At 52.1% G+C, this 27,173-nt stretch overlaps 2 protein-coding genes across 13 annotated transcripts in view; both read left to right on the forward strand.

Moving 5' to 3' along the window:
• Window positions 1-5,133, forward strand: part of ACSS1 (acyl-CoA synthetase short chain family member 1) — a 43,228-nt gene extending 38,095 nt beyond the window's left edge. For all 5 annotated transcript variants that reach the window (XM_060123079.1, XM_060123081.1, XM_060123080.1 and 2 more), the window contains 4 exons: window positions 55-182; window positions 297-360; window positions 2,520-2,638; window positions 3,614-5,133. In XM_060123079.1, coding sequence (XP_059979062.1) covers window positions 55-182; window positions 297-360; window positions 2,520-2,638; window positions 3,614-3,793 — 491 coding nt within the window. In that variant the 3' untranslated portion in view covers window positions 3,794-5,133. The remainder of the gene's footprint in view (window positions 1-54; window positions 183-296; window positions 361-2,519; window positions 2,639-3,613) is intronic.
• A 6,055-nt stretch (window positions 5,134-11,188) lies between these two features.
• Window positions 11,189-27,173, forward strand: part of APMAP (adipocyte plasma membrane associated protein) — a 98,153-nt gene continuing 82,168 nt past the window's right edge. For all 8 annotated transcript variants that reach the window (XR_009535291.1, XM_060123086.1, XM_060123087.1 and 5 more), the window contains exons 1-3: window positions 11,189-11,325; window positions 19,316-19,432; window positions 23,950-24,065. Coding sequence is in view for 7 of the 8 variants with exons in the window: in XM_060123086.1 (XP_059979069.1) it covers window positions 11,234-11,325; window positions 19,316-19,432; window positions 23,950-24,065 (325 nt within the window). In the remaining variant the exon portion in view is untranslated. The remainder of the gene's footprint in view (window positions 11,326-19,315; window positions 19,433-23,949; window positions 24,066-27,173) is intronic.

The following is a 27,173-nucleotide window of genomic DNA, read 5'->3' on the forward strand; positions in this document are numbered from 1 at the left end:
AGCCCCGCTGGGTCCCAGTTCGGAGCTGGTGCTGAATCCCCCACTGTGGTGCAGGCTACTACTTCACAGGAGACGGGGCTTACCGAACTGAGGACGGCTACTACCAGATCACGGGGCGGATGGACGACGTCATCAACATCAGCGGCCACCGGCTGGGGACGGCGGAGATTGAGGACGCCATGGTGAGCCCAGCCGGCCTCTGTGCCCTGCACTGCCACCGGCTGCCGCTGCCTGGGGTCTGGGGTGGTCGTTACTGGCTGAGCCGCTGCCTCACCTCTGCGTTCTGTCACGCCCAGGCTGACCACCCTGCAGTGCCCGAGACCGCCGTCATCGGCTACCCGCACGACATCAAGGGAGAAGGTGCGTGTCCCCCGAGGACCCTCCTGGCCCTGGGGCCAGGGCTCCTGTATGAGAAGCAGACTCAGTGGGCGGGGGCCAGGGCTTTCTCGTGGGTCAGGCTGCTGGTTCACGTCTCTCTCAAGTGGAGATTTTGGGTGAGGAGGCTGAACAGGCACAGGTGTTAGAAAAAAGTCAGGACTCTGAAATGTCCTGGTTCTGCCGTCCTTTAAGGACACTCACCCACAAGCAGTTGTGACCTGTTTGGCCCAGCTGAGCTTGGGGAGCTTCCTCCCCGTCCACAGGGCCCTGGCGGCCCTGTCAGGGACAGCGTGTGCAAATGCCCTGTGCTGCCCACACGTCCCTCACACGTGCTCCGTCACAGCGCCCCGTGCCTTGCAGCGGCTCCTTGACTGGCCTGAGACTCTTTGGAGGAGTCTGACCTGTGGTTCCCCCTGCACAGCGATGGGCCAGGGGAGCACAGAGCCAGTGATTGGACCGGTCCTTACTGGGGACACACTTTGTTCCAAAGTCCGTCAGTTCCTAAGCGGTGGGTCTGGGAAGGGGCCGGGTCACCTGAGTGTTGTAATGCCAGGCATGTAGCAGTCACACTGGCCTGGCCTGGCCGGGCGTGACCCAGACACTCCCTGACCTTATGCTGCACTGCTGGGCACACTGATGTCTACTGCCTGGCTGAGTGGCCGGGGCACTCTCCCTCCTGCTGTCAGGATGCACCATGACCCAGTGTCACCTGCCTCCCAGCCACGTCTGTGTGCTCTTCTTCTGTTACATACTGTCCCTAAGCCAACCTGTTGGAAAATTGAACACTCATTTAAGTGTTTTAAACAAGCGTTTTCAGTTGCCACAGAAGGATGTGCCCGTGAGGATGTCGCCCATGATAACAGGGGCGGGGATGTGGGGGGCTGTTGGGGGTCGAGGGGATGAGACAGGACGGGCCCTCGAGTGTGCGTCTCAGGGGCCTCGGCCCACATCACGCTCCCACCAGCAGCCCTTCCCTGCATCCTAAGCGACTCCGGCGTTGCCTGCCAGGCTTTGGGGGAGAATTTGTGTATTGGGTGTGATGAGGATGTGCGTTTTCCTGATTTCTAACAAATCTGAGCATTTGTCCACTTGTAAAACATGAACAACAGCAAAAGCTGTGGGTGTGTATTTGTCCCCACTCTCTCTGCACTCGATCTGACAGAGGGGAGCCCCCAGGTCTCGTGTGATTAGGACGCAGACCTGGAGAGCGACCTAAGTCCCTGCCCCGGGGGCTCATGTGCTGGAGGGGCTGGGGGAGAGGGGAGAGGCAGGCAGACAGACAGGACCAGTGGGGGTTAGGTGGTGCGCAGGGAGGGTAGATCAGGATGGGGTGGGCTCGGTGCAGGGACGGACAGGCCAGTGGGCAAGAAGGAGACTGTGGAGAGAGCTTTGGCTTGGAGGCAGGACAGTGCGGGTCAGGGGGAAAGGACAGACCGTCCTAAGTGGCGCTGGGATAGCGATTGCTCACGTGGAGAGAAATGGAGTTGGAGTTGGGTCCGTGTGTGAGATCATCCCTGGTGGGTTAAGGAGAAACGTGCTGGACACCCGTGGGAGCCATTCTGATCCTCACTGGAGTACTGAAAACAAAACCTGGTGTTTGTGCTAAAATACTGGTTGACCAGCGCAGCCCAACAGAACTTCCTGCCTCGACAGAGCCATTCTTTGTCTGTGCTGTCCACACGGTGGGCCCCGGCTACGCGTGGCTCACGTGACTGGGGAGCTGCATTTTACATTTAACTTACCTTTAAATAGCCACGTGGCTGGTGCCCACAGGCTGGACACGTGCCCAGAGACTAGTGCCTGGGCGGTGTTTCCACACCTGTCACACGGGGTGGAGAGTGAATCTTCTACAGCCCACGTCACGGCTGTGTCACGGGTGTGCAGACAGACGTGAGTCACGGCTCCAGGGTCTCTCCAAACATGCCCGCCACCTGGGGCGCTCAGAGGAGCCAATGGAGTCACTTCCACCTTGAATGAAAATGGAAATGCACCTTTGGGGTTGCAGCTAAAGAGACCAGCTGCCACAGGGTCACCAGCGTATGATTTAAAGCCCCTTTGGATTTATGGCGATTTGTGTGAAACATCCTGCCCCGGGAGGTGGGTCGTGGTCTGATGTGCCTGAACCTCTGGTCTCCTTCCAGCTGCGTTTGCCTTCATCGTGTTGAAAGATGACGCGGGTGACGCAGACGTGGTGGTGAAGGAGCTCCGGTCGGTGGTGGCCTCCAAGATCGCCAAGTATGCGGTGCCCGACCAGGTCCTGGTGAGTGGACGCGCCTCAGGGGCCACAGCACTGCTCCTCCTCGCTTCCCACCATTGACGGGGGACGGTGGCAGGAGGTGGGCAAGGGCGGTGGGCTGCTGCGTCCTCGGACGGAGGGAGACACAGCCACCTGTGCAGGGGCCGGGCTGGGCCGTGGAGCATCGTGGATTGTAAACAGAGGCCTGGAGTGGGACCAGAGGTCCCCGGGACGGTGAGGAGGCACCACCAGACCCTGTCTGGGAGCCTATGTTGGGGTCAGTTTCAAGGAGGAACTGGGCCACCTTCTAAGCCCTGCTGGCTTTTCACTCCTTCCTTGGCTGGAAGCTGGGCCTCGGTGGCAGGAGGGCCCAGCTTCACTCAGTGCCGTACAAAGTCAGACTGTCGGTCCGGTGACCAGAGCTTCACCTGAACTCCCCGTAAGTTAACTGGACTCTTTCAAAAGACAGGCCACTGTTACAGGTCCCAAACGCATCCCTTAACATATCGCCTTGACGTTGGATGCCCGTAGTTGGAAAATGTCAAAGGCTAAGTTTCAAACACTAAGCAAGACATTTTCCTCTTGAGCACCCCTTGCTTCTTATGTTAGAAAAAGCCAATTACGGCCCCGGTTGGGGGAGGAAACAAGGCGCCCCGAGAATGCCTGGTTCTGCTGCCACCTGGGAACCCCCCAGTGTAGCGGGCAGGAGAAATGCATGTCGGCAGTGAGGTCCACCTGGGTCGGGGAGAGCCTCCCGGTGGAGGCTCAGCTAAACCCCTGACCACAGCTGATTTCAGCTTTAGGTCCAGATGGAGGAGGATAAAACCAGAGGCCACGGCCCCGCTCTTCTCTGGGATGGGCTGTACATCACCCATTCCTGTTGGGTCCCCAGGGAGGGGCGTCCTCCCTTGAGTAGTACCCTCCTCATCTCAACGCCATCGGACATGGGCTGGGAGTCTGGGCACCACCCGAAGTCTAATGCTGCGCCTTCCCTGCCAGGTAGTGAAGCGTCTTCCAAAAACTCGGTCTGGAAAAGTCATGCGGAGGCTCCTGAGGAAGATCGTCACAGGCGGAGCTCAGGACCTGGGGGACATCACCACAATGGAGGACCCCACTGTCATCACGGAGATACTGAGTGCCTACCAGGAGTACAAAGACAAGTGGGGGGCCGCCCAGTGACGATGGCTCTGCCGAGACCCCAAGCCAGGCCCCGAACTTACGCTCCTAGAACACAGCTCCCGAGTCGGCTTGTTCCTAGACGCCCCAGCGGAACCCACGCTACCCTCCACGCGAAGCCCCAAGTCCCTGCCTTCCCTCTACGTGGGGACCCATGACAGGTCCTCACACAGGGTGAGCTTTCTCCCACTTGCCCTGAATTTGGTTTCCCGGTGAAAAGTCCATCACCTCCATTCCCGTGCCTTCCCGACAGCACAGGAAGGTGGAGCCCCTGTGCCTGCTCAGGTGACTGGCAACTACAAGCAGTCATGTTTTCTCCAGGTGTTTCTAGAAACGCAAGGTGGAAATTTTATTTTTATACTTTTATATTTTAGAAGAAAAATGGTGCAAACACATACGTGCAATGTGTGGTTTACTTGTACACACTCTTCTTAACACTTATGAAAAGCTCCTTCTTTGCTTCCGCTCTTGGGGAAATGTGGAGGGTTGGAGGGTGCACTTTTGGGTACCATTTGGCCTACTTGAAATCCGAATTGGAAATGTTTGTGCCTCTGTCTGAACACAGCCATCTTGAAATCTCTCAAGCCCACAGCATCTGTTTTTGGTGTATGTTTCCACTTCTCTTGGTTTGTGTGTGATGAAACCTAACTGCTAAAAGCACCTGTGGGGATGGGCTCCCTTTTCAGCTCTGAAGGGCTCCGGTCACATGTGGTTTCTGCAGCTTGCGGTCTGGAAACATTCCCCTCCCCCCCGGCCTTGGACACTCAGCAGCCAGTTGGCGCGCTCCATGCCTAGGGCTGTTCAGGGAAGCCAGGGACTCAGTAATGCAGCCGGAACTGGGTCCCTGAAAACTGCCCTACCTCCCTACTCTGAGCCATGTCTTTCCCTTTTCCAATGTGCCTTCGGTTCTCTGGACTTAGCAAGACAACGTCGACCATTAGGTTGCAAAGTGCCTATTGGTAGCCAAGCACGAGAGGGACCACTTGTGGAGTGCAGGGCGGGTGGCCTGCTGAGCTGGGTCCTGGAGGACAGGGAGGGCTGCCTCAACCTGCACCCCACAGAGGGCGGTACCCTGCAGCTGTGCAGGTGTTCACGGGGACCTGGAGTGCTCAACACCCGCCATACGTGGCTGTGCTGGCCTCTCGGTGACAAGGTGAGGACGGGTGGTCTTGGCTGTAGCACAGATTGGCAGCTCTCACCACCTGTACCGGCAGCAGTTTGCTGGACTTAGCAGATTATGGTTAGGGCGCTACTTATGAAATGACAGCTATGAACTGGGACAGCGACCAGTGCTTCAAAATGATCTGCAGGGCTGTTCAAATAAGGCTTTATTTCGTTCATTCTCTTCTTTTCCGTGGTGATGTTTTTTGATCAAATAACACTATTCTTTGTTGTTGAATATAATCCTTGGCACAAAACTGGAAGAGACCTATTCACTCAAAAGAGAACACTTAAAAAATTCACTCTTACGGGGAGGAAATACACAACAAGCGCTCACCTATCTTAAACTGTTATTTGGTAAACTTAACCTGTCTCTAGACCACTGTGCTGGCCAATCACTAATCACAGGTGGCTAGTTAGATATAAGTAAAAAAAACAATAAAATAAAATACTTAGTCCCTTGGTGGCAGTGGCCATAGTTAAATACTCAGGTGCCACATGGCCAGGAGCTACTACGCTGGACGACACGAGACCCCCCTCGTCACGTGGAGCCCTGACCGGGGGTGCTGGCCTAGAGCACAGAGAACAAGGATGCAAAACCACACCCAGGAAGTGCCGCCCATGCAGACCCACAGGTGAGCAGCTCAGCCTGCCTGCGACCCACCCCCTGCCCAGGGGTGGGCAGGGTTTCTGTGTCCTTCAGTGGATGAGATGCAGGCTTTAGAGAAAAACGCACTGAACTGGTGCCCTGAGAGGTGGGACAAGAAATGTTCCTCCAGAGCAGGAGCTGGGCTGTCCCAGGGAGAGTGTCCATGCTGAGCCCCAGGTGTGGGGAGGGAGGCTGTGGAGGATGCTGAATTTACAAAGGCGGCTCACCGGGGAACAACCCAGATCTGCACCTCTGGATGCCTGGGAAGTCACAGCAGGACTTCCCTCTTATCAGAATAGTCTGGCCTGGGGCAGGGCAGCAGGAGAGGGTTATAGCAGCTTTTAACAAGTCCAGTTGTGCAGTGCCCCCCCCCCACCTTCTGGTGAAGCCACCCTGGTTTCGTCTCCTGGCTGCTGGGGGCTTGTGAAGGTCATTCCCAGCATCACAGTCCCTGGCCATGTGATGCATCAGGCCACTGAGAGAGGACAGGACACGGAGGTGAGCCTCGAGCAGGGCCTACCTGGGGCCCAGCCGGGGGATGCGCAGGGACGTTTGAGCTGCCCCTGCCCATCCCGGCCCCAGGCTTCACTTCCTGCTTCGGATCTTCTGTCAAGGCTGAAATGTCCTGACAAAGACCCAACTCGGAGTGGCCAAGATGCAGAATGCAGAGCAGAGACGGATGTCGGATGGTGTGGAAGCAGAGAAGGGACCAGGCAGAACTCAGAGACCGTCGTGATGTGACCGCACATTTATCTAAGGGTAAATCTCGAGGTGATTCAGGCAAATGCCGGTCCCGGCTCACCCACAGCTGCTGAACTTGTAGTGCAGGAAAGGTAGTGTGAATTCTCACCCCACTGCCTCGGCCTGACTCGAGTGAAATTCACTCGAGTCCTCGCAGACTGACCTGCCCCCACCTCCAGCCCTCACAATACCCAATGTCGGAACAGAAATGCTTCTGCTGCTGAGCACAGTGGGCAAGGAGCATTGCCAGGTGCCCCACTCCTCAGCCCACTTCATCCCCATGGCGCCTCCTGAGCAGACACTTGTCCCCACTTGGTAGAGGAGGCGGGAAGGTGGCGGAGCTGGGTTTGGATGGAGCTGACTCCATCTTTGACCCCCATGCTCAGATCCCCTCCTGGAAGAGCTTAGGGGAACATCTACATTTTATTTTACAATTTTTAAGGCATCTTACTGTTGGCCTCTGTATTGGTATCTGGGCCGGGGACAGCAGCACCCAGGTGCAGGCCCAGAGAAAGCCTTCCCAGAGGCAGTGACTCTGGGGGGGGTAGGAGGCAAGGTGGTGACCTCCAATCTGAGTTAGAGGCTTTTCCTTCATCATTGGGAACTTCTGCTGTGTAACACGGTGAAACCAAGCAAACAGATCCTTTCTGGTCTGTGAAAACCATTTGTCTTTGGTTCCACAGTATTATTTTTCAATGACTTGTTTTTATTTATCCTGCCTGGGCTCCATAGGGCTTCTTGGGTCTGTGGCTTGATGTCCACCTGAATCAATTTTGGAAATATCTCCATCATTCATTATATTTTTAAATATAGTTTTTGTCATTCTCGCTTCTTTTCTGAGGACGCAGACATCCCATATGTTGGAACTTCTCATGTTCTAGTCTCTCTTCCTGCCTTGGTCTCGACTGCCCTGAAAGCAGAGCCTGAGATAAAGGCTTGTATACAGCCTTCCCTGTTCTTACTTAGGAATGTGATTCCAGGAACAAGTTTGAGGGATGGGTGTGAAACAGGGAAGGAGGGTAACTAACACCATGGCAACCGCTGCTGACCTCGCAGGACTCACAAGGAATCCTATACATGTGTCTCGGAACTGGCTGGCCTCTCAACTTCCTCCTCTGGACCTGCGAATGCACTCGGGGGAAAAAGTGGCTCCCGACCCTGGGCTCATCTTCCTGGGCCTCTCTCTGTCCTTTCTGTTACCTGATCACCATGCTGGGCTTGCCAGTGTTTTCACGCAGATGTTTCAAATATTTCGTTCATCATTGTCCTCACTGCCAAAGTGAGTCTCAGTTATCTAATCTGCCATCGCACGAACAGAAAGTCATGCATAATGTTCCTTAAATGTGAAAGGTTCTGAATTCCAACATCCACTTCACCCAAGCATTTCCCATAAGTTACTGAGGCCCTTTACATATTACTTTGTACTTGTTTGTTCCCTCCCAATATAATGCAGGTATCTCCCCATCTTATTCCTTGTATTGACTGCATATGGCAAACCTCTGAATTTGAGCATTTATTTAACCATTATTAATGGACACCTGAGGTGATTCCAATTTGTCTACATTAGAAACAAGACTGAAATGGACATCCATGCCCGTCTTTGCACCATGGGATCAAAAGGAATGCTCGACCCCTGCAATGACCTGAATGTTGCCCCCCTCCCCTCCTATTCACATGTTGAAATCCTATCCTTCAAGGTGATGGTGTCAGAATGTGGTGTCTTTGGGAGTCTGGGAATCTGGGGCTTTCAACAATTCCCAGGTGTTTTGCACAGTTGGCAAGGCCCTGGTCCAGTTTCGGGGATCACTGATCAAGCCCAACACTAAATGCATTTCCATTTCAATTTAAGAAAGTGATCCGGACAAAGACAGCTTTCAAACTAGGCAACAGCTTGCTTTCAGACATTTTTGGGGATGAAATATAACAAACATATATAGAAAGGTATTCAAAACATAAATGTACAGCTTAACAAATTGACATAAACAAACACCCAGGTAACTCCCGTCAAGGTCATGATAGGAAACTGCCTGCGTGTGGGAAGCCACCCAGCCCATTCCTCATCATAATCTGTGTTCCCACTGACAAGTCACAGCCCCTCCAGTCCCAAGCCCTCAGGGTAATGCCTGAGTCCCCCCAGCCCCTCATGGCGCACAGCTGCCCCTCTCATGTTTCCTGCAGACAGTCTCTGAGGCTTCCAAAGCAAAGTGGTGGTGGGGTGATTCTCTTGGTCTCCAATCTTAGGGACACTGGACTCAGACCCCTGTCCCCCCCCAAACTGGAATGCTGTATATATGTCTTTATTTCTTATTTCTTCTCTAAGCAGTGATGCTCGACTTCGGCTTTTAAAAGTGTCTGGGGAGGGACTTCCCTGGTAGTAAAGAATCCGCCTTCTAATGCAGGGGAAGAAGGTTCAATGCCTGGTCAGGGAACTAAGATCCCACATGCCGCGGGGCAACTAAGCCCGCGCGCCTCAACTAGAGAGCCCATGCGCCTCAACTAGCAAGCCTGCATGCTCTGGAGTCCGTGCACCACAGCTAGAGAAGCCCGCGCGCCTCAGTGAAAGATCTCACATGCCGCAATGAAGATCCTGAGTGCTGCAACTAAGACCCAACGCAGCCAAAAAAAAAAAAAAAGAAAAAAAGAAAAAGTGTCTCGGGACCCTTTAAAACTACCTATGCCCAAGCCACACCCCAGACCGATTACATTGGAATTTCTGGGATGGGACTGAGGCATCAGGATATTTCAAAGCTTCCTGGATGATTCTAATGTGCGGCTAAAGTTGAGAACCCCTGTCTTAAAGAGTGATAGCATCCTGGGGCAACACGAATCACAGTGACGAGCTGGGGCACTTGCCACTGCTGCCTGGCAAACGTGTTTATTTTCACCCTCATGTCATGCCTTTCAGTCCAGGTGCCGACACTGTGAAGACCTCAAGACTCTGATTATGGCGTCTAACCCCTGGGACGGTCCTCCTGGCACAGGTGACTTAAAAACAAGTGACTGGGAAGCAGCACGGCTGGCATAGGCTCAGGGTGAGGGGAGTGGGTTCTGGTTGGTCTAACCCATGGGACACTTGGTAAGGTCTGGAGACATTACTGATTATCACGACTAGGTGGAATGCTGCTGGCATCTAGTGGGTGGAGGCCAGGGATGCTGCTAAACATCTTACAGTGCACAGGACAGCTCCCCGCTCTCCCTTCCCTCCAAGGAATTATCTGGCCCAAACTGTCAACACCACTGAGGTTGAGGGACCTGATCTAACCAATCAGAGTGGTCCCACTCCCCTGCCAGGAACGGGGTATTAGCTGTGCTGGAGGGTGGGTGGGGTGACTGAGAAGAAAGAAACCACAGCTAGCAAAGTGGGCCTGACCATGACACCCAAACAGAAAAACAGGACTAAACCATGCCGTGCAACACACGTGACTCAGCTCATGCAGAGTACGTGCTCCAAGACAAAACCACTGACCCCTCCAGTGGCTCTCCTGATTACAAATTCTGACCCATCCTTGCCAAGACCATCTACGGCCAACTACAGCCCCACACCCCTCGAGGACCCTTCCATAACACCCCTGTTTTGAGGAGACTCACGTGTCCTCTGGTGCATTCCTTTGCTGCAGCAAGTTGAATGAACCTAACCTTTTATTATTTTCTTGTACAGCCACGTTCCTGGCTGTTTTCACTTGGCATGGAACACAAATAACTCCAGTGAAAGTGCCTTAGACACTAGGAAGATGTCCTGCTTGTGAAATTAGGGGAGGGATTTTCAGCAAATGAAGTGGGTCCTGAGTGATAAAACCGGTCTGACCAAGTGGAGGTGAAGGAACAATAAGGACCAAGGCAGGGAGGCACAGACTTAGAAATAGCGAGCAATCCTGAGTGTGTGAAACACAGGATTCAGGGTAGGGACACTCCAGACAGGCAGGAAGGGGCCGATCATGCAGCGCTGTTAAAACCATCCCTGGCAGAGCAGCTGTACTGGCTGCATCCCGCGGGGAATGAAGTAAGATGCTGCCAAGGCCTGAACTATAATCCGGGACCCTGCCGACCTGGATTCACACAAGGAATCTTCATTCCCCCACGCTGGGTCTTCCGAGCTTTTCTTGGGGACAGCTGGGTGGGAGTCCGGTGCCCTCGAGCACCCAGAAAGGCCGTGGCACACTGGCCTGGGGACCGCCTTGCCTAGTAGCAAGAAAATCGATTCTCAGGGTTTCATTTTGAGTGGCCTTTTCTGGAGACGCTGCCGAGTAACAGGAGCCGGCTTCCTCTGCCGGGAAAACCTCCTCCCAGTGTCTTCCCCAATCCCATACAACTTCAGCTCCGTCATCTGCCGGACGCCCTCACGAGCCCGTTGGTCTCCTTCGGCAAAATTCCTCATTAAAACCCCAAAGTGTCTCACGACGACCGGCTAGAGTCGGCTCTTCCGGGAGGAGATCGCGCGGGTCAGTCGGCGGGCGCGGCCCTCGGCTTGTCCGCTGCTCCTGGCGACAGCTCCGTCCACACGCTTACAAACCGCCGAACGTCGCTGTGACCGACACAATGGCGAACACGGCCGGCTGCCCTTTTCCGGCGCGTTTTCCCCTTAACCCCGTCGGTTAGGAAACGGCCACGGGATTCTTGGTGGGCCTCGCCTCGAGGTCAGAACGGACGTGAAAGGCTGGGACGGCGGGCTAGGACGCGGCGATGCAGACGCCGGAAGCCGCCTCCGGGACGGCGCGCTGGCTCGGACTAGCCGGTGACCGCCTTGCAGCAACTCCCGCCCCGGCGGCCGGAAGGGGCGGGGCCCAAGTCACTTCCGCGCACGGCCGAGGAGGGAGGCGGGGCCTGTTCGTCACTTCCGCGCGCCGGGCCGTAGGCAGGGGGAACGGGGCTCAGGCAGCAGGCGCACGGGCGCCATGAGCGAGGCGGATGGGCTGCGGCAGCGCCGGCCCGTGCGGCCGCAGGTTGTCACGGACGATGCCCGGGTCCTGGAGGCCAAGGGCGGCAGGTAGGCCGGGCCCGGACCCCGAGGCGGTGACAGCGGCGAGCGCCTCGTTTAGTCCCCGGGGGCCTCGCTTCACGGGAGGAAGCGGGCTCTCGTCGCGCGGTATACCTGCGGCCCTTCGGTCATTGCCCGGCTCCCAGGCCCCCCTTCCCCCGGCCCTGCCGCACTTCCCCGTGGGGACGTCTGCGGAGCAGCCCGGGGCGCGCGGAGAGGGCCTCCGCACCTGCCCTTCTTGTCGCGCCTTCAGGAAGAACGGGGAGCCGAAGGGACGTTTTTGGGCAGTTTTTGTGAGGGTCCAGGCTTGCACATTTTCCTGGTAGGGACGGAGATGCATAGGGACCTTCCGGAATTTAAATATACTTTGCTTTGTTAGCTAAAAGCTGAAGCATAAGCCTATAAAATTCTCCTCTTAACTTTATGCCCTGAGTGTCCTAACTTTGGATTTTTAGGAAGAACCAAGAGGCCCCACACAGACCAAGCTCGAAGTGTGGAACTGATTGACTTATATGTTGTTAGAAATATTGGGAATATTTCTTGGAGTGCCAGCGGGTATGGTACATACTGAATGCGGGACAGCTTTTGCTGAGAGAGACCGAATTTATTCCCTGATGATAATGAGAGGAACACATTTGAAGGAGAGACATAGCAGAGAGGAGCGTTTGGGCTCTAGAAAGGAGATTCATGGAGAGTTTTCAATAATATGTCTCGGGGCCAGTGGAAAGGTTGGATATATGTTTCGTATATAGTCCTCACTGTAGGGTGATCAGCTATCCTGGTTTGCCCTGGACGTGGGCAAGTGCTGACCCTGGGCAAACCAGGACAGGTTGGACACCTTTTTGACTGTGGGTGTTGTGAAATCATCTGGTGATGACTCAGGAGCCTGTAGAGCACACATGATCGGACTGGCAGTGCTGTGCTCCAGAAACTGTGCCAACACCGAGTCTCTACACACTCATGCCCAGAAGTCCAGGAAGCAGCCGGCCTGGGTCTGTCTGAAGGTGCAGGGCATAGAGTGCCCGAGGGCACTCGTGCGATGGGCCCAACTCTCAGCTGGGCTCCCCCAGGCACTCCAGGCCCCAGGGCAGGGGGCGGAGTTAATTCAACTGTTTTTCAGTTTCTCTGGGGGTTTCTTCCTTTATGGTAGGGTTAATTGAATGTTCCAAAGTCCTCACCTGTTGCTGGTCTTTCCCTGGGTGCCTTTTGCACTGTGTTGATTTAAGACATTTTCTTGGCTTTCCTGTGTTTCCCTCTTTCTCTTCTTTGCTCTTCTTCTGTATCTTTGTAACTTTGTATCTGTATCTTTCCTGTCACCCACCTTCCTTCGTATGTGTATATTGTAATTCTTTAGTTTTTTCTTATTTTTACCATGCAGTTCTTCTCTATTTTTCACTTCTTTTGTGGTGGTTTCTAGTAGTTCATCTGATTGTCATCTTGGATTACCTTAAAAGTTGAGGGTTCACCCTAAGACAGGAAAACGTTGTGTATAATGGGTGAAGTGAATCTGAAGGAAGTAGAAACGTGATGATGATAAACTTTAGACATGCTGAACAGAATAAAGGAAGCCTTGAAGGACATACTGTTCAGTTAACAGAAGCAGGACAGTAGATTTCGGTGGACAGGACACTGAACGATACCTTGCTCAATCTCCTGACTCTTGGCATGAAAGGTGGCATTAGCTCTGTTTTCCTGGTGAGGTCGTTGAGGTCTCTGTGAGTGACGTGGGTTATGTAAAGTTACAGAGGAATGGAGTCACAAGTGACATGAAAATGAATGAAGGACAGAATTGGCTGCTGGACAGTGAGAAGCATTGAGAAGAGTTGTGTGTGACTCTCAGGTTCCAGGTATACTTGGCACCTTGGGTTCCAGTCTCCCCTGGATTTGGGCCTAACAGGTTTTCCATAAAAATCACAGGTTTTTTTTGATCTCACTGAATCTGTTGGTCAGGACTTCTGTCTGCAACTCGAGGCCCTGATGTCCTGTGTGCAGAAGTGGTTAGAGAATGCCCTCTGCCGCGTTTGGCTGGTGCCGCAACAGGATTTTGTAAGTCGTGGCTGAGCCCATGGTAGTTGTCAAATCCTGTTGCGTCACTGTGATCGCTCTCTTGCCTTAGAGACTGCAGGAAATTTCAGGGTGCAGGTGTAGAGGTTGGGGCAAACAAGTTGATTTCCCAGATGGCACCTGGGAGGGAAGTTGCTGACCTTCTGGGATGTGTCAGCCCAGATTGGGAAGGAGAGTAGGATGGGCATGTGCAGCACTTTGTCGGTGAAAACAGTACGGATGAATGGAGGGTCCTTTATTCGAGTGGACGCAGGGCAGATGTGTGGTGGGGGCAGCCGTGCAGGAGAGGCAGAACTGTGGCTGACTGTGAGTTCACAGGAGCTGGCAGTGAGATGGGCCTGTCAAAGAGTTAATGAACCTTGGGCTAAAATAACCATGTGCCCAGAGCCTGGGTGGGAAGCCCTCCGACCTCACCCCCAGGACCTGTGCACCCAGCAGTTACAGGCTCAGTGCCCAGGGGAGTGCAGCTCTCACCTGTGCCGAGAGCTCGTTGAGTCCTGTGTTTCCTCGGCTGCATGGCTCTGCTCAGTGGTTTCTCCTGAAGTTTCTGGGCAGAGCTCATGGGTTTCGAGCCCTCCCCACCCTCTGCCCGACCTGCTGTACTGTTGCCCTGTGTGCTTGTCATTCCCCGGCGGGCCGTGTTTACACCAGGATGCACGGAGGGCGGGAACTTGATGGGGCCTGGCATGCCTGCCGTGTGTGGAGGTGGTCATTAAATGCTCGTGGGCTCCCAGGTGGTGCTGTCTGATGTGGCAGCCACTTGGCCACATGTAGCTACTTAAGTCTAAATTAATTAAAATGAACCAAAATTAAAAATTCAGTCCCTTTTTGGTGTTATGTAGTGGGTTTGAGGGATGCTGGGGCTGATGAAGGAAAGTGATGTGACTGTGGGGTGGCAGCAGCCACGTGAGCTTCGTGGGTGACACTGACGGGTTTGCGTGTGGGGGAATCTCACGGGGGAGGGGATGAGAGAGGCTCCCAGGTCAAGGCAGGTGGTCAGAGAGCTCCAAGGGCAGGCGTGGGGTGGGAGTGGTGAGGCTGTTTTATCCATGGGTAATAGCTGTCTGGTGAGGTTTCACAGAGAATGCAAAGCAGGCAGGCTCTAAATGGCTAAAAATTTGTGTTTGGGCTATTTTTAAAGTAATTGGATATGTAAAGTTGGAGTTTGGCGCTGATGGGTCTTTTGAGCTAATGTCTCAGCCTGCAGTGAGGAAGTAAACAGCCTGGGGCCGAGCTGCTGTTTCTAAAACTTGACCCTGTGCAGAACTTTCCAAAGGGGCTGGCTGGCGGTCAGCCAGGGTGTTGATGGACTTCTTTCACTGGGGAGGGGTTTGGATTAGGTCAGCGGTGTCCGGCTGCACATCAGGCACAACTGGGGGGCTTGAACCTGCCAGACAGAATCTTGGGCCTTGTTTACAGCTGCCCCAGGGGAGGTGCCCCCTTCAGGAGCACTGGGCTGGGTGGCCTCCAAGTTCTTCTCAAGTTCTTTATACTCTGATTGTAAGAGGGGGCTGGCTGGGTCCCCGGCAAGGATGGGCCGTGTGGACACAGGCCTTTGTCTGAGTTCCGGCCGCCTTTCTAGCTGTATGCAGGTGCCTTCTGTCCTGGCTGGACTCCTCGTTTTCCCCGTCGTAGGAAGGGGCAACCAGGTCTTCAAGCACGCTGCCACAAGCTCTAAATCACATTCCTAAATTAAGATTTTCAAATGTACACAACAGTGTAGAAAAGGAGAGTTAACAACACAGAGTCCAAGCTAGATGGGAAGGATCTGTCTTATGTGGAATCGTGTTCAGCAAGGAAAAGGGAAAGGGGCTCTTTGGCCGATGTCACCATTTTCGTTGGTGAGTTTGCACAAGGCAACTTCCCCTGAGGAGCAGGGGCCGGGGGTAGGGGGATTACATCAGCCCCCTTTGCAGGACGGCCCGTCCTTCTTTGTGGGGGCCCTGCGGAAGGAAGGGTTTGTGCAGTGCCGTGTGGCCCGCTCTTTGGGACTCCACTTTTAAAGGAACCACAGGACCAGTCATTCCTTCCCTGTGCCCTTGCAGATGCCCTCTTGCTGTGCAGACACTGGCTGTGGCCATCACGCTGACAGACTGGGCACCGAGTGAGTGATGCATGTCCCAGCCTGTGGACGGGCGGTTTGCAGAGTTGGTCACTGACTTTGTTTACTTTCTTGACATCTTTGTTGAGATGTAATTCACATACCATTATTCTCCAGTTTAGAATGTCCAATTCAGGGGTTTTTAGTTTATTCAGAGAGATTTGCAACAGTCATCACAGTCTAAGTTAAGAATATTTTCATCACCGTTAACTTTTTTGGAGGTGAAATTCACATAAGATAAAGGGAACCACCTCAGAGTGTACAGTTCAGTGATGTTTAGTGTTGGGCAACCACCACCGTGGTTTCAAAACTTTTCCTCATCCTATGAAACTCCTTGTTCCCATTAAGTAATCACTCCCCGTCTCCCCTCCCACCAAGTGTCCGTTAGCAGACGAGCGGATAAACGTTGGTGGTGTTGAGCTGCGGAAGGCAGGAGGTGCTGACACGTGCTGCAGCTTGGATGAAGCCGGACACGTCGTGTTGAGCGCAGGGAGCGGCTCACAGAGGCCACACCGGTAGCTCCATTTACCTGCAACGCCCAGAAGGGCAGACACAGTCAGCTTGTGCAGAGTGTTTCAAACGCTACTCCAGGCTCCAGGTCCAGGCGTCTCCTCTGGTCCTTGGCAGGTGGCGTTGCTAGCAGTGACTGTGGGCTTGGGGTCAGACCTGGCCCTCGGTCTCGTCCTTCTGGCAGTGGGCCGTGCTCCGGCCAGCGTGCCCCATCCACTTGCCTCGTCCTGGAGCGGACAGTCCGGTTCTGCCTGGTCACCCTCCTGAGCACGTTGCATGGCACCTCTTGTTTTCACCATCTTTGTCATCACCCTTTTTGGGGCCCTTGCTCCTTGCCCCTCGCAGGCCTCTCAGGTCATGCCCGCCTGCTGTTGTGTCTGGTGGTCAGTGCTGATCTGTGCCACGTGTGCACTGCATGCTCTCTGTTCTTGTACCCTTGACCACATGAGTCAGTCACGATAGAAGAAGGCTAATGGGGTTTGGAGACCGGCCTGGGAGGGAGGGGTTGCCTGATTTTCCCTTCCTGGTCACCTGTCTTCTGCCAGGAGCCTGGCAACTTGGCGTTTCATCTGCTGGGGGTGCGTCCTCAACCCCATGTGAAAAGGGGGCTAGGAACAAAACTCGCTTTTTGGAGGTTATTAGAGGGAAAATAGGTGCAGTTTGGGATACTCATTAGCAGAAGGGAAGTGTCAAAGGTCAGCGCTGTCCCCTGTGCATGAAGGTACAGGTGCACCTCAGTTCTGCTTGGAGGTGTCCCGGCTCATCAGGTACAGGCGTGCTGTCCCCCTCACTGTGGGATACAGTCAGCCCGGCTCTCTGCTGCTTTCCTCCAGGTCTGGTCCTTGTCCTGGCATCCTCCTGAGGTCTCACCAGCAGTGCCTTCCGTGTCCGTGTTTCAGCTCACAGTCTGTTCTCACTTCGTACTGAGCCTTTGCCAGCAGAGTCTTTAAGGTCTGTGTTTCTAACAACAGTCAGTTCGAGGAAATCTAGACCTTTTCTTTCCTGATCCTCACGATTCTTTCCTCCTCCACCTACAGCTTGATTCCAGAGCTACTTCCTCATTTTTAGGTATTCGTTATAGCAGCACCCCATTTCCAGGTAACAGATTTAGTTTAATCAGAAAACTGTATTAGGACTTCCATGGTGGCTCAGTGGTTAAGAATCCGCCTGCCAATGCAGGGGACACGGGTTCGAGCCGTGGTCCGGGAGGATCCCATATGCCACGGAGCGACTAAGCCATGTGCCACAACTACTGAGCCTGCGCTCTAGAGCTGGTGAGCCGCAGCTGCTGAGCCTACATGCTACAACTACTGAAGCCCGCACGCCTAGAGCCTGTGCTCCGTAACAAAGACAAACCATAGCAACGAGAAGCCCGTGCACCACAATGAAGAGTAGCACCCGCTCTCCGCAACTAGAGAAAGCCCATGTGCAGCAACAAAGACCCAACGCAGCCAAAAATAAATAATAAAATAAAATAAATAAATTAAAAAAAAACTGTATTAGTTTTCTGTGGCCGCCATGACAAGCAACCACACACTTAATGTAAACAACACAAATAGATTCTCTCACAGTTTTGGGCTCAGGAGTCATGCACAGTCTCACTTTGCTGAAACCAAGGTATCAGCAGGGCCGCCACGTTCCTCCTGGCAGCTCTAAGGACAGTCTGTTCCTCCTGTTTAGACTGAGGGCAGGATTCAAGCACTTCAGCATGCTGTCCATGTGTCTGCAGGGGGCACTCTGTCATTCTTTCATTTCCACCTACCCCCAGTAGAAGCAGAATGATTTGTTTTCTGCTTTATTTGCTTATTAAAATCATGAATGTTCAGAACTGGGTAGGACTTTGAGGTTACTCTGCCACAAACCCCGAGTCACAGTGGGGAACCGTGGGCTTCGGGGTGCAACAGCTCACCTGAAGTGGCGTGGCTGTAGTTGGGACAGTTGGGGCTGGCACCCAGGCCCCCACATTTCTGCATTCTTCATTGAAACCATCTTGTCAAAAGTCAAGTGAAACATTGCCCTCACGTCAAGTTGCTTTGTTAAGTGTGAGTCCTGATTTTTTTCAAGTCAACTTTTTTTGATAGAAAAAGATTTTCCACTTTAGGAGCTCATGATTTTAATTTGCTTTAAGTTACTCTCGATTTCAGGTGTTCAGTGAATTTAAATATGCTGATGCAAGGAAACAGTGATCCTGGGCAGTTTATTTCTTAGCAGGAGGCTTCACGTGCTCCCTGGTCCGTGGGAGGATGTGTGTGAAGATTGTTGGAGAGGAGTCTCAGTCCTCCATGGTCATTTGTCCACACGCTTCGCTAGAGGTCCCAGGGCACTGTCAGGTCTCCCCACGGCTTTCGCAGTGACGGCCTGGAGGTGTGATCTTGTAGGTTCTCTAACTGTCTGTATCTGTCAGGCTTCTCCCAGGCAGAAGAGCTGGGGTCACCTCTTGAGCTCTTAGAGGTGCGATGCCCAAAATGGTTGGGGTTGGATGCTCAGGACGTTCTGCTTCTGTTTCCTTCTTTTTTTTTTTTTTAATTAATTTTATGTATTTATTTATTTATTTTTGGCTGTGTTGGGTCTTCGTTGCTGCACACGGGCTTTCTCTAGTTGTGGCGAGGGAGGGCTGTTGCAGTGTGTGGGCTTCTTATTGCAGTGGCTTCTCTTGTTGCAGAGCACGGGCTCTAGGCGTGTGGGCTTTAGTAGTTGTAGCACGTGGGCTCAGTCATTGTGGCGCGTGGGCTCTAGAGCACAGGCTCAGTAGTTGTGGCACACGGGCTTAGTTGCTCTGTGGCACGTGGGATCTTCCCAGACCGGGGCACGAACCTGCGTCCCCTGCATCGGCAGGCAGACTCTGAACCACTGCGCCACCAGGGAAGCCCAGGCGGATTCTTAGCCACTGCACCACCAGGGAAGCCCTATTTCCTTCTTGAGTTTGTCTCTGAGCGTTGCTTCTTCGAGTCCAGGCGGCTAGAGGTGGTGGCTGAGGGATGCTGTCTTCCCCGTGGATGAGGGTGGCTCCTTGCCTCAGCGCCACTCTCTCCTCTGTCACTTTGTGCCCATCAGTTCTTTGGGTTGCCCACTTTTAACCTCTGCTAGAGGATCCAAGATACAGCTTAGCAGACTACCTTGGAAATAACCGAGAAGAGTGTCCCACACGCTGAAAGGTTAACAAAAGAGCAAGGGCATGGAGTGCACAGTGCTGACCTTTAGTCACTGACGTGGAGGTGGTGGCGGGCAGGCCAGGTGGGAGGGCTGCCCCTGCCCGGAGGGCCGAGACTGCGGCCACTCCGCCTGAGCCCTGCCCAGTGCCTTCCTGTGCTTTGTCTCTGGCAGCTCCTTCAGTGGCAGAGTGTTCCGAGCCACCTTCCTGATGCTGGCTGTGTTCCTCACCGTCCCCCTGCTTGGTGCCATGATGCTGCTGGACTCTCCCATAGACCCACAGCCTCTCAGGTGAGCTGTTGCACAACTTGGGGGGCTGGGGGTGCTGCTTGACAAAATATAGTAAACGGGCTGAAATGACTTCTTGACTGATAAACCAAACTGCTCTGAAAGGTAAGTTATTATGGGAAGTAGAGATCTGTGATTTCTTTAGTGCCTTTGTTTCATGTTAAGTTAGATGTTGTACAGTATTATCCATGTTACTGTTTCAAAAACAAAACTGTACAAAGCAAAATTAAAAACCAGAAAAATCCCAAACAAGAGAAGCTTAAGTATTAGAGATGATTAACCTGAATTCATTTGAAGTGTCAAAAGCACACATAAACGAAGGTTAAGTTCAAGTTGCCTTCTTTAAATTTTTTAAGTAACTGATTTTTTTAAAAAATTGATCAGTGCTATTTGTTCAGCAGTCACAAATATGTTTACTGGAATAAGGATTTATAAGTAGCTGATTTTTAGTAAACCTTGTAATTACTGTTCTATTTTTCCTAAGTTACCCTTTATCAGTGGGGATCTGTGGGTAATGCAGTCCGTTATAACTTGAAAAAATAGTGTACACCTCAGGGTCTTGTGAATGTATTCACATTTGTAATTACAGTCACGCAGAGCCAGGCTCCTCTTGGTGTGATTATTTATGACATCAAGGGCTGTGCAGTCTGGTTCAGTAAGTTCCTGTTTCCCCTCAGAACCGCCCAGGGTGATGAGGCTGTCTGAAGTTTACTATGAGTGAGTTCATGTAAGATTTTAAAGCTTTAGATAAGAACCCTGTCTCAATATAGAGAGAATCTAACAGGTACAGCTGAATAACACGTTGGTGGTTTGTGAGTGAGAGTTGAGGCTTCATGGTGGTGTGTTGGGCATCCTGTCGAAGGGGCTCCCTCCTGCTGACCCCCTCACTGGGTAGAAGGATGTGGCTAACCCTGCCCCAAATGCAAACTGCCTGGGCCTTTCTGGATAATCCAGTTGGCCAGGCAGGAGCATGAATTGTGTCCACAGCTGGGGATCAAAACCTGGGCTGGGGAGCCGGCCTTGGAGAGAGGAGGCAGTGAGGAGCAGGTGAGCATCCGGCATCTGAGGGGCAGGGAGGGTTAGAGCTTCCATGACCGAAGACCTGTGATCTCAGTAGAGGTCATTTATTGTGCAGAGTGGTGAAGAAATTCGGGGAAAGAAGGTGTGAAGTCCTGACAGCCTGGAGGGGAGCGAGGTCAGGAAGGCTTTGAGGTTGTGCAGAATGAGCCCTGTCTGTGGAGTAGATGTGCCGGGTGAGGAGAAACCCAGAGAAACCGGTGTGGCTGATGGGCCTCTCCTGGGCTCAGAGTTAGGGAATGACTGGGCCCACACTGGGGCTGTGGGCCCCCAAAGCCAGAACGAAGGCAGAAGGCTGGCAGATGGTGAGAACGGGAACGATCTGGGGTTTGGGGAAAAGTGCTGATAACAGCAGCAAACAGGACTTTTGTAAAACTCCCTTCAGAGCAAAATGAACAAGGAAGGGGGAGACCCACCGACTAGGGTGAGCGGTGCAGTCTCAGTGCTGGTGGGGCTCAGCTGGGGGAGGTGTCCTGGGGGCTCTGTCTGCAGGGGATTCAGGAAAACAGAGGACAGACAGACCCAGAGGGCGCAAGACTAGGGGAGACCCTTCCAGGGTGGCTTGTTATGCAGTTGGTGGCAGTCCTTAGGGAGCAGAGTCAGCGGGAAGGCTGCCAGACTTGGCCAGATCCTGCTGTGCAGAGCAGCCTTCTTTTCTTTGTTAGGAAGATTGGGGACTAGTGGACACGACATAAGTGACATCCTGATTCCTGGAGGGTGTTGCTCAGTGTACGTCAGGATACATTTTGCATGTGGAGAGATGGGAGCCCAGTGGTGTGGTCACCTGTGGTTGGCACTTGCATCAGCTTAGTGGTCCTCACTGCACAGGAGTGTCCGCTCGTGGAACCAGAGGGGTTGGGTGGCTCAAAGATTTCCTGAGCATCTCTGAGGACCCCAGTGTGTCTCCCTCCTGAAGGGGTCAGGGGGCATGGGACACTGTCTCTCTCCTTCCCCTGCAGGTCTCCCGTGGGCCTTGCCTGAGTTTTATTTTTTGTGTTTCTGTTTGCTCCTCACATCCCTGACCACCTGTAGCATTTTATGGCTACTATTTATTTATTATCTTTGAGTTTTACAGTTTCACTCTGCTAATAAAATGCATACTTTTGACAGTAATGGTAATAGCTTTCAGTTGCTAGAAGAATTATTATTCCTGTTGGTTTTTTAAATCATAGCCACAAAAATCTCTTCTTTAAAACACTGTGTTTTTTTGTGTTAAATTTTACAGTAACTGAAAAATATGGTTTAAATATGGCAGAAACAGTCCTATCCTTTTATGAAAAATAATGTTTCTGTTCCTTTCTGGATGGAAGCTGAGTCCTTTCCACAAAGTGGTGGGTGGAGGCTGCGGTGACCACTGCTGAGTTGGGGCCCATGGGCCGTGTCCTGGCCACATGCTTGTGAGACACATTCACAGCTCACAGTCGGGGGGGCATTTCCTCAGTTCCACCTCAGAAGGAAGACTAAAGAGTGATCCTGATCAAATGGAACCATGGGGAGAAACAGGGTAAAACTGGAAACTGAGCATAAGTGGTGACTGAAGTTAGGGGGAGTAGCACGAGTGAATAGGAGTTAACAATTAATGAGTTAATGCGAGTCCATGGACCTCGGCCGGCCGGAGGTGCTGGGCTGGGCCTCCTGGGCTGCTGTTCCCTGATGCTTCTGCGCCCAGCGGCGGGCCTGGGGGCCCTTTTTGTGTGTCCTTTGCATTTTCTCCTATGTTTCCTTGTTTCCCGTGGAGATTACTCAGACTCCTTGGGGGCAGGGACAGCACGCGATACACTGACTAGTTTGATGCTGCAGCCGTTCCCTGAGGACTTCCTGAGTGTAGGGAAACCAGCAGCGTCCACGTGGGCAGAGGGAGGTTGAGTCTCAGGGGAGGCTCCTCTGCCCCTGCTCTGTGTGCTCGTCTGTTGTTCCGTTTACACGTGTACCTGCACCTGGGAGGTGTGACCTTCCCGGGCAGAGTTTGAACCCAGGTGTGTTGCAGGTCATGGTCCTGCTCTCCCCCTTTGGAAATAAAACTCCTTAGTTAACCCAAGAGTGTGTTTTTGAAAAGCAGGTAGAAAGCCATAATTGGGAGGCAGCAGATGGTGAAGCGGGGGGATTTAATTTGGGGGGAGTTGTGCTGTGTCTTGAGTAGGGGGCGGAAGGGAATGAAGAGTTCTGCCTGGAGGGGGATGGGGGTGGAGAGTTCCCACATCACCCCCGCCCCCCGCCTTGGTTGTCCCACTCTGGCGGGCGAAGTGGGGGGGAAGTGGGAGCTCTCCTCCCTTCCTCCCTCCCTCCCACGGTACTCCCCGGGAGCCTCCTGGGTGCCAGGTGTTCAGGATACAACAGGGAAAAAACAACAAATCCCTGATCTCGTGTGTTCTTGTGGGGACAGACAGTTGACATAGAGAAGTGAGAGCTGAAAAGTGCTGCCAACAAAGTCGAGTGGTGTGGGGTCTGTGCTTCTGGGGGCCGTGTTGGACGCTAAATTGGGTGGTGGGAACAGGCTTCACTGAGAAGGTGATGGAGAGGAGGCAGCAGACTTAGGATGGGAGATGCCTGGTGCCCTCAGGGACCAGCAGGGAGGCAGAGTGAGGGGAGGAGAGGAGGCTGTGGCCGGACTTCAGGGCGAGGAGCTCATGGAAGACCTTGGCTCCGGGGGAGAGGGCCTGTTGCAGGGGTTTGAGGGGCGGATGCCGTGACCTGACTGTGTTTCCTAAGGTGCAGGTGGGCTGCTGGGTTGCGAGCAGACTGTGGGGGACAAGGGAGGAGGTGGGGAGGGAAGATGGTGGCGTGGACCAGGCTGGCAGCAGAGGACCTGACTTGTACAGGTGGCATCAGCAAGAGTTGCTGACGGGTTGGGAGAAATGGCGTATTTGCCTGTGTGTGGAGAGGGGAGAGCTCCTGGGGCGGCTTCTTCGTGCGGGGAGGGGTCCAGGCCAGAGGGAGCTGGGGGGCCCCCGAGAGTGACAGGTGGGAGACAGGTGCGCGTGTGCGGACGCTGGGGCTGTGGCGCCAGGCCCAGCCGTCTTCTGTCCCCTCTGGAGTGGGAGGTGAGGCTGTCACTGTGAAATGTCCACTCCGCTCCCTCCGTCTCAGCTGGACCCGGATGGCCTGGCAGCCCTGGGGGAGAATAAAGGCCTGGGTGTGTGAACTGCAGGGTGGAGCAGGTTGGATGGGTGGGCGGAGGCCCGGTGGCCTCGGGTGGCTGCTCCTGCGGAGTTCTTGCATCAGCCATGCTTATGTTCTCAGTTCTCTTTTGTGCTGTGACCTTTCCTGATATCCCAGGAAGTTCTTTTTCTTAACTTGTGCTTCTGGCAACTAAGGATGTTATTGGAACATGCGCTCTTTGTCAAAGAATGGGGAGTTATGCGTGTAGGTCCTTGTAGGCCCTCCGTAAATACTTTCTTCATGTACTTTTATAGACAAATTCCTATAATTGCGTTATTTTACAGCTTCAAAGAACCCCCGCTCTTGCTTGGTGTCCTGCAACCAAATACGAAGTTGCGACAGGCGGAAAGGCTTTTTGAAAATCAGCTTGTTGGGCCAGAGTCCATAGCACATATCGGGGGTAAGTAGACCCCTGGGACTTGGCGCTGTCTGTTGCCTGAGTGGGGTCCTGTGGGGGCAGCTCCGTGGGGAGCCCCGGGCAGCCTTCTTGGCTGTGGTCGTGCACGTGTTTGTCTACCAGATGCCCTGCGGGAGCCTCTCACCTCTCCGAGTTGCAGGCCATTTTAGTGCTGGGTGATTTTGAGTTCATGTCTGTGAAGCATTTTATTCTGCTCAAACTGTTGGACCCTTTAAAGTGAAAGGAGAAAGGAAAAAATGTGGACAAACATTGGTGTTCAGTTCATTTATCACATTGGGTAGGTGTTACTTGATAGGACGTTCCTAGCACAGATTGTCTTTGTGTAGATTTCATTTTTGAAAAGAACAGGAACCATTCTCAATATTTCCACTTTTTTTTTAAAGCTCACTTTGGTGGGTACATTTAAGGGTAACGATCTGCTTCAAACTTGCCGAAACCTAAGAACTGGAATAGGGTCTGGTTCTAATTCCTGAGTCTGTAGCAACCTGGAACAGGTCTTTTCTGTCTGTTAGAATGAGAGTTAAGCTCAGGAATCAAAAAATATAGTTAATGAAAAGTTTGCCGAGGGTTGAGATGTGAGGATTTCCCAGCTACTTCTTACCTCTGCTCACTGGCCGTCTTTCCAGAGCACGGTGGAACGGCTGTGGGCATGGGCGGCCAGCGTGCTTCTGTTTCCTTCCGAAGGCCTGTCAGGCCCACGCCTCCACTTCTGTTGCTGTGGACCAGCCCCTCTTTCCCAGCCCAACTGTTTGGCTGGCCCGAGGACTGAGTGTTTCTGCCAGTTGGTGGCAAAGTCAGAATTGTTCAGGAGGGATGGGCACTTCGTGATAGAGCTTCATGTTTCTCTTAAAAAGATTTTGATGTTTATTAATTTCACAGATTTTGTGTTTTTGGTTAAAAGAACCCAGTATTGACATTTAAAACTGGAACTTTGAGGAGTTATAGTGATTTTTTAAAAAATCTCTCAGAGGATGCTTTTCTTGTCTTTTCTACTTGGTCTGATGCCTCATCTTGCTCTCTCATCACGCCTCCCTTTTCTCTCTTAAAGGAACTGCTTGTCCTTTGGTGATATTTCTGGTTACCCCCTGCAGGTGTGAACCGCACAAAGGCCCTGGGGACCCACTGCTGCTGACAGTGGAGGGAGGCACTAGCCTCCAGAGTTGCCGATGAACATCCTTTAAGTTTTTAAATAGACTATGTTTTAGAGCAGTTTTGGAGTCACAGCAAAATTGAGGGGAAGGTACAGAGATTTACCATATATCCCCTACCCCCTACTTTCCCCATTATTATTATTTTTTAAAATTTATTTTATTTGTTTATTTTTGGCTGCATCGGGTCTTCGGCTGCTGTGCGCGGGCTTTTCTCTAGTTGCGTTGAGCGGGGGCTACTCTTCGTGCTGTATGTGGGCTTCTCATCCTAGTGGCTTCTCCTGTTGTGGAGCACGGGCTCTAGGCGTGGGGGCTTCAGTAGTTGTAGCATGCGGGCTCAGTAGTTGTGCCTCGCGGGCTCTAGAGCGCAGGCTCAAGTTGTGGTGCACAGGCTTAGTTGCTCTGTGGCATGTGGGATCTTCCTGGACCAGGGCTTGAACCTGTGTCCTGTGCATTGGCAGGCAGATTCTTAACCACTGTGCCACCAGGGAAGTCCCTTGCCCCGTTATTAACATCTCCCATAAGATGGTACATTTGTTATAATTGATGACCCTCCATTGACACATCATCATCACCAGATTCCACAGTTTACATTAGGGTTCACTCTTGGTGTGTACGTTCTATGGGTTTGGACAAATGTTTAATGACATGCATCCATCATTATAGTATCATACAGAAAATGTTTACTGCCTCTCCAGAAATCCTCTGTGCTCCACCTCTTCATCCCTCTCTGCCCCCAGCCTCTGGCAACCACTGATCTGTTTCCTGTCTCCTTAGTTTTGCCTTTTCCAAATGTCTTAGAGTTAGAATTATACAGCATATAGTCTTTTCACATTGACTTCTTTCACTTACTGGTATGCATTTAAGGTTCCTCCATGTCTTTTCACGGCTTTATAGCTCATTCCTTTTTATTGCTGAATAATATTCTGTTGTCTGGATGTAGCGTAGTTTATTTTTCCATTCACCTACTGGAGGACATTTTGGTTGCTTCCAAGGTTTGGAAATTATAAATAAACCTGCTGTAAACATCTGTGTGCAAATTATTTCGTGGACTTAAGTTTTCAGTTCATTTGGGCAAATAGCAAAATAATTGCTGGATCGTATAATAAGAGTATGTTTAGTTTCATAAGAAACTGCCAAACTGTCTTTCAAAGTGGCTGCACCATTTTCCATTCCCCCCGAGCAGTGAATGAGAGTTCCTGTTGCTCCACATCCTCGCCAGCATTTGGTGTTGTCAGTGTTCTGGATTTTGGCCATTTTAATAGGTGTGAAGTGGTATCTCATGGCTGTTTTAATTTGCAATGTCCTGCTGGCATATGATGTGGAGCATCTTTTCATATGCTTATTTGCCATCTGTATATCTTCTGTGGTGAGGTGTCTGTTTAAGTTTTTGGGATATTTTTTAAATTGGATTATTCATTTTCTTATTGTTGAATTTTAAGAGTTCTTCATATATTTTGAATACAAGTTCTTTATCAGATGCATCATTTGCAGATATTTTCTCCCAGTCTGTGGCTTGTCTTATTCTCTAGATGGTGTCTTTCTCAGAGCAGAAGTTTTTAGTTTTAATGAAGTCCAGCTTACCAATTCTTTCTTTCATGGATCATGTCTTTGGTGTTATATTTAAAATGTCATCACCACACCCAAAGTCAACTAAGTTTTCTCCTTTTTTATCTTCTAGGAGTTTTGTAGTTTTGTGTTTTACTTGATCTAGGTCTGTGATCCATTTTGAGTTAATTTTTGTGAAGGGTGTAAGGTCTGTGTCTAGGTTCATCTTTTTGCAGGTGAATGTCCAGTTGTTCCAGCAACATTTGTTGAAGAGACCATCTGTACCTCATTATATTGCCTTTGCTTCTTTGTTAGAGATGAGTTGTGGATCTATTTCTGGGCTCTGTATTCTGTTACTTTGATCTATTTGTCTCTTCTTTTGCTATTACCACAC

The sequence above is a fragment of the Lagenorhynchus albirostris genome, chromosome 15 (assembly GCF_949774975.1).
Source record: "Lagenorhynchus albirostris chromosome 15, mLagAlb1.1, whole genome shotgun sequence".
NCBI lineage: Eukaryota > Metazoa > Chordata > Mammalia > Artiodactyla > Delphinidae > Lagenorhynchus > Lagenorhynchus albirostris.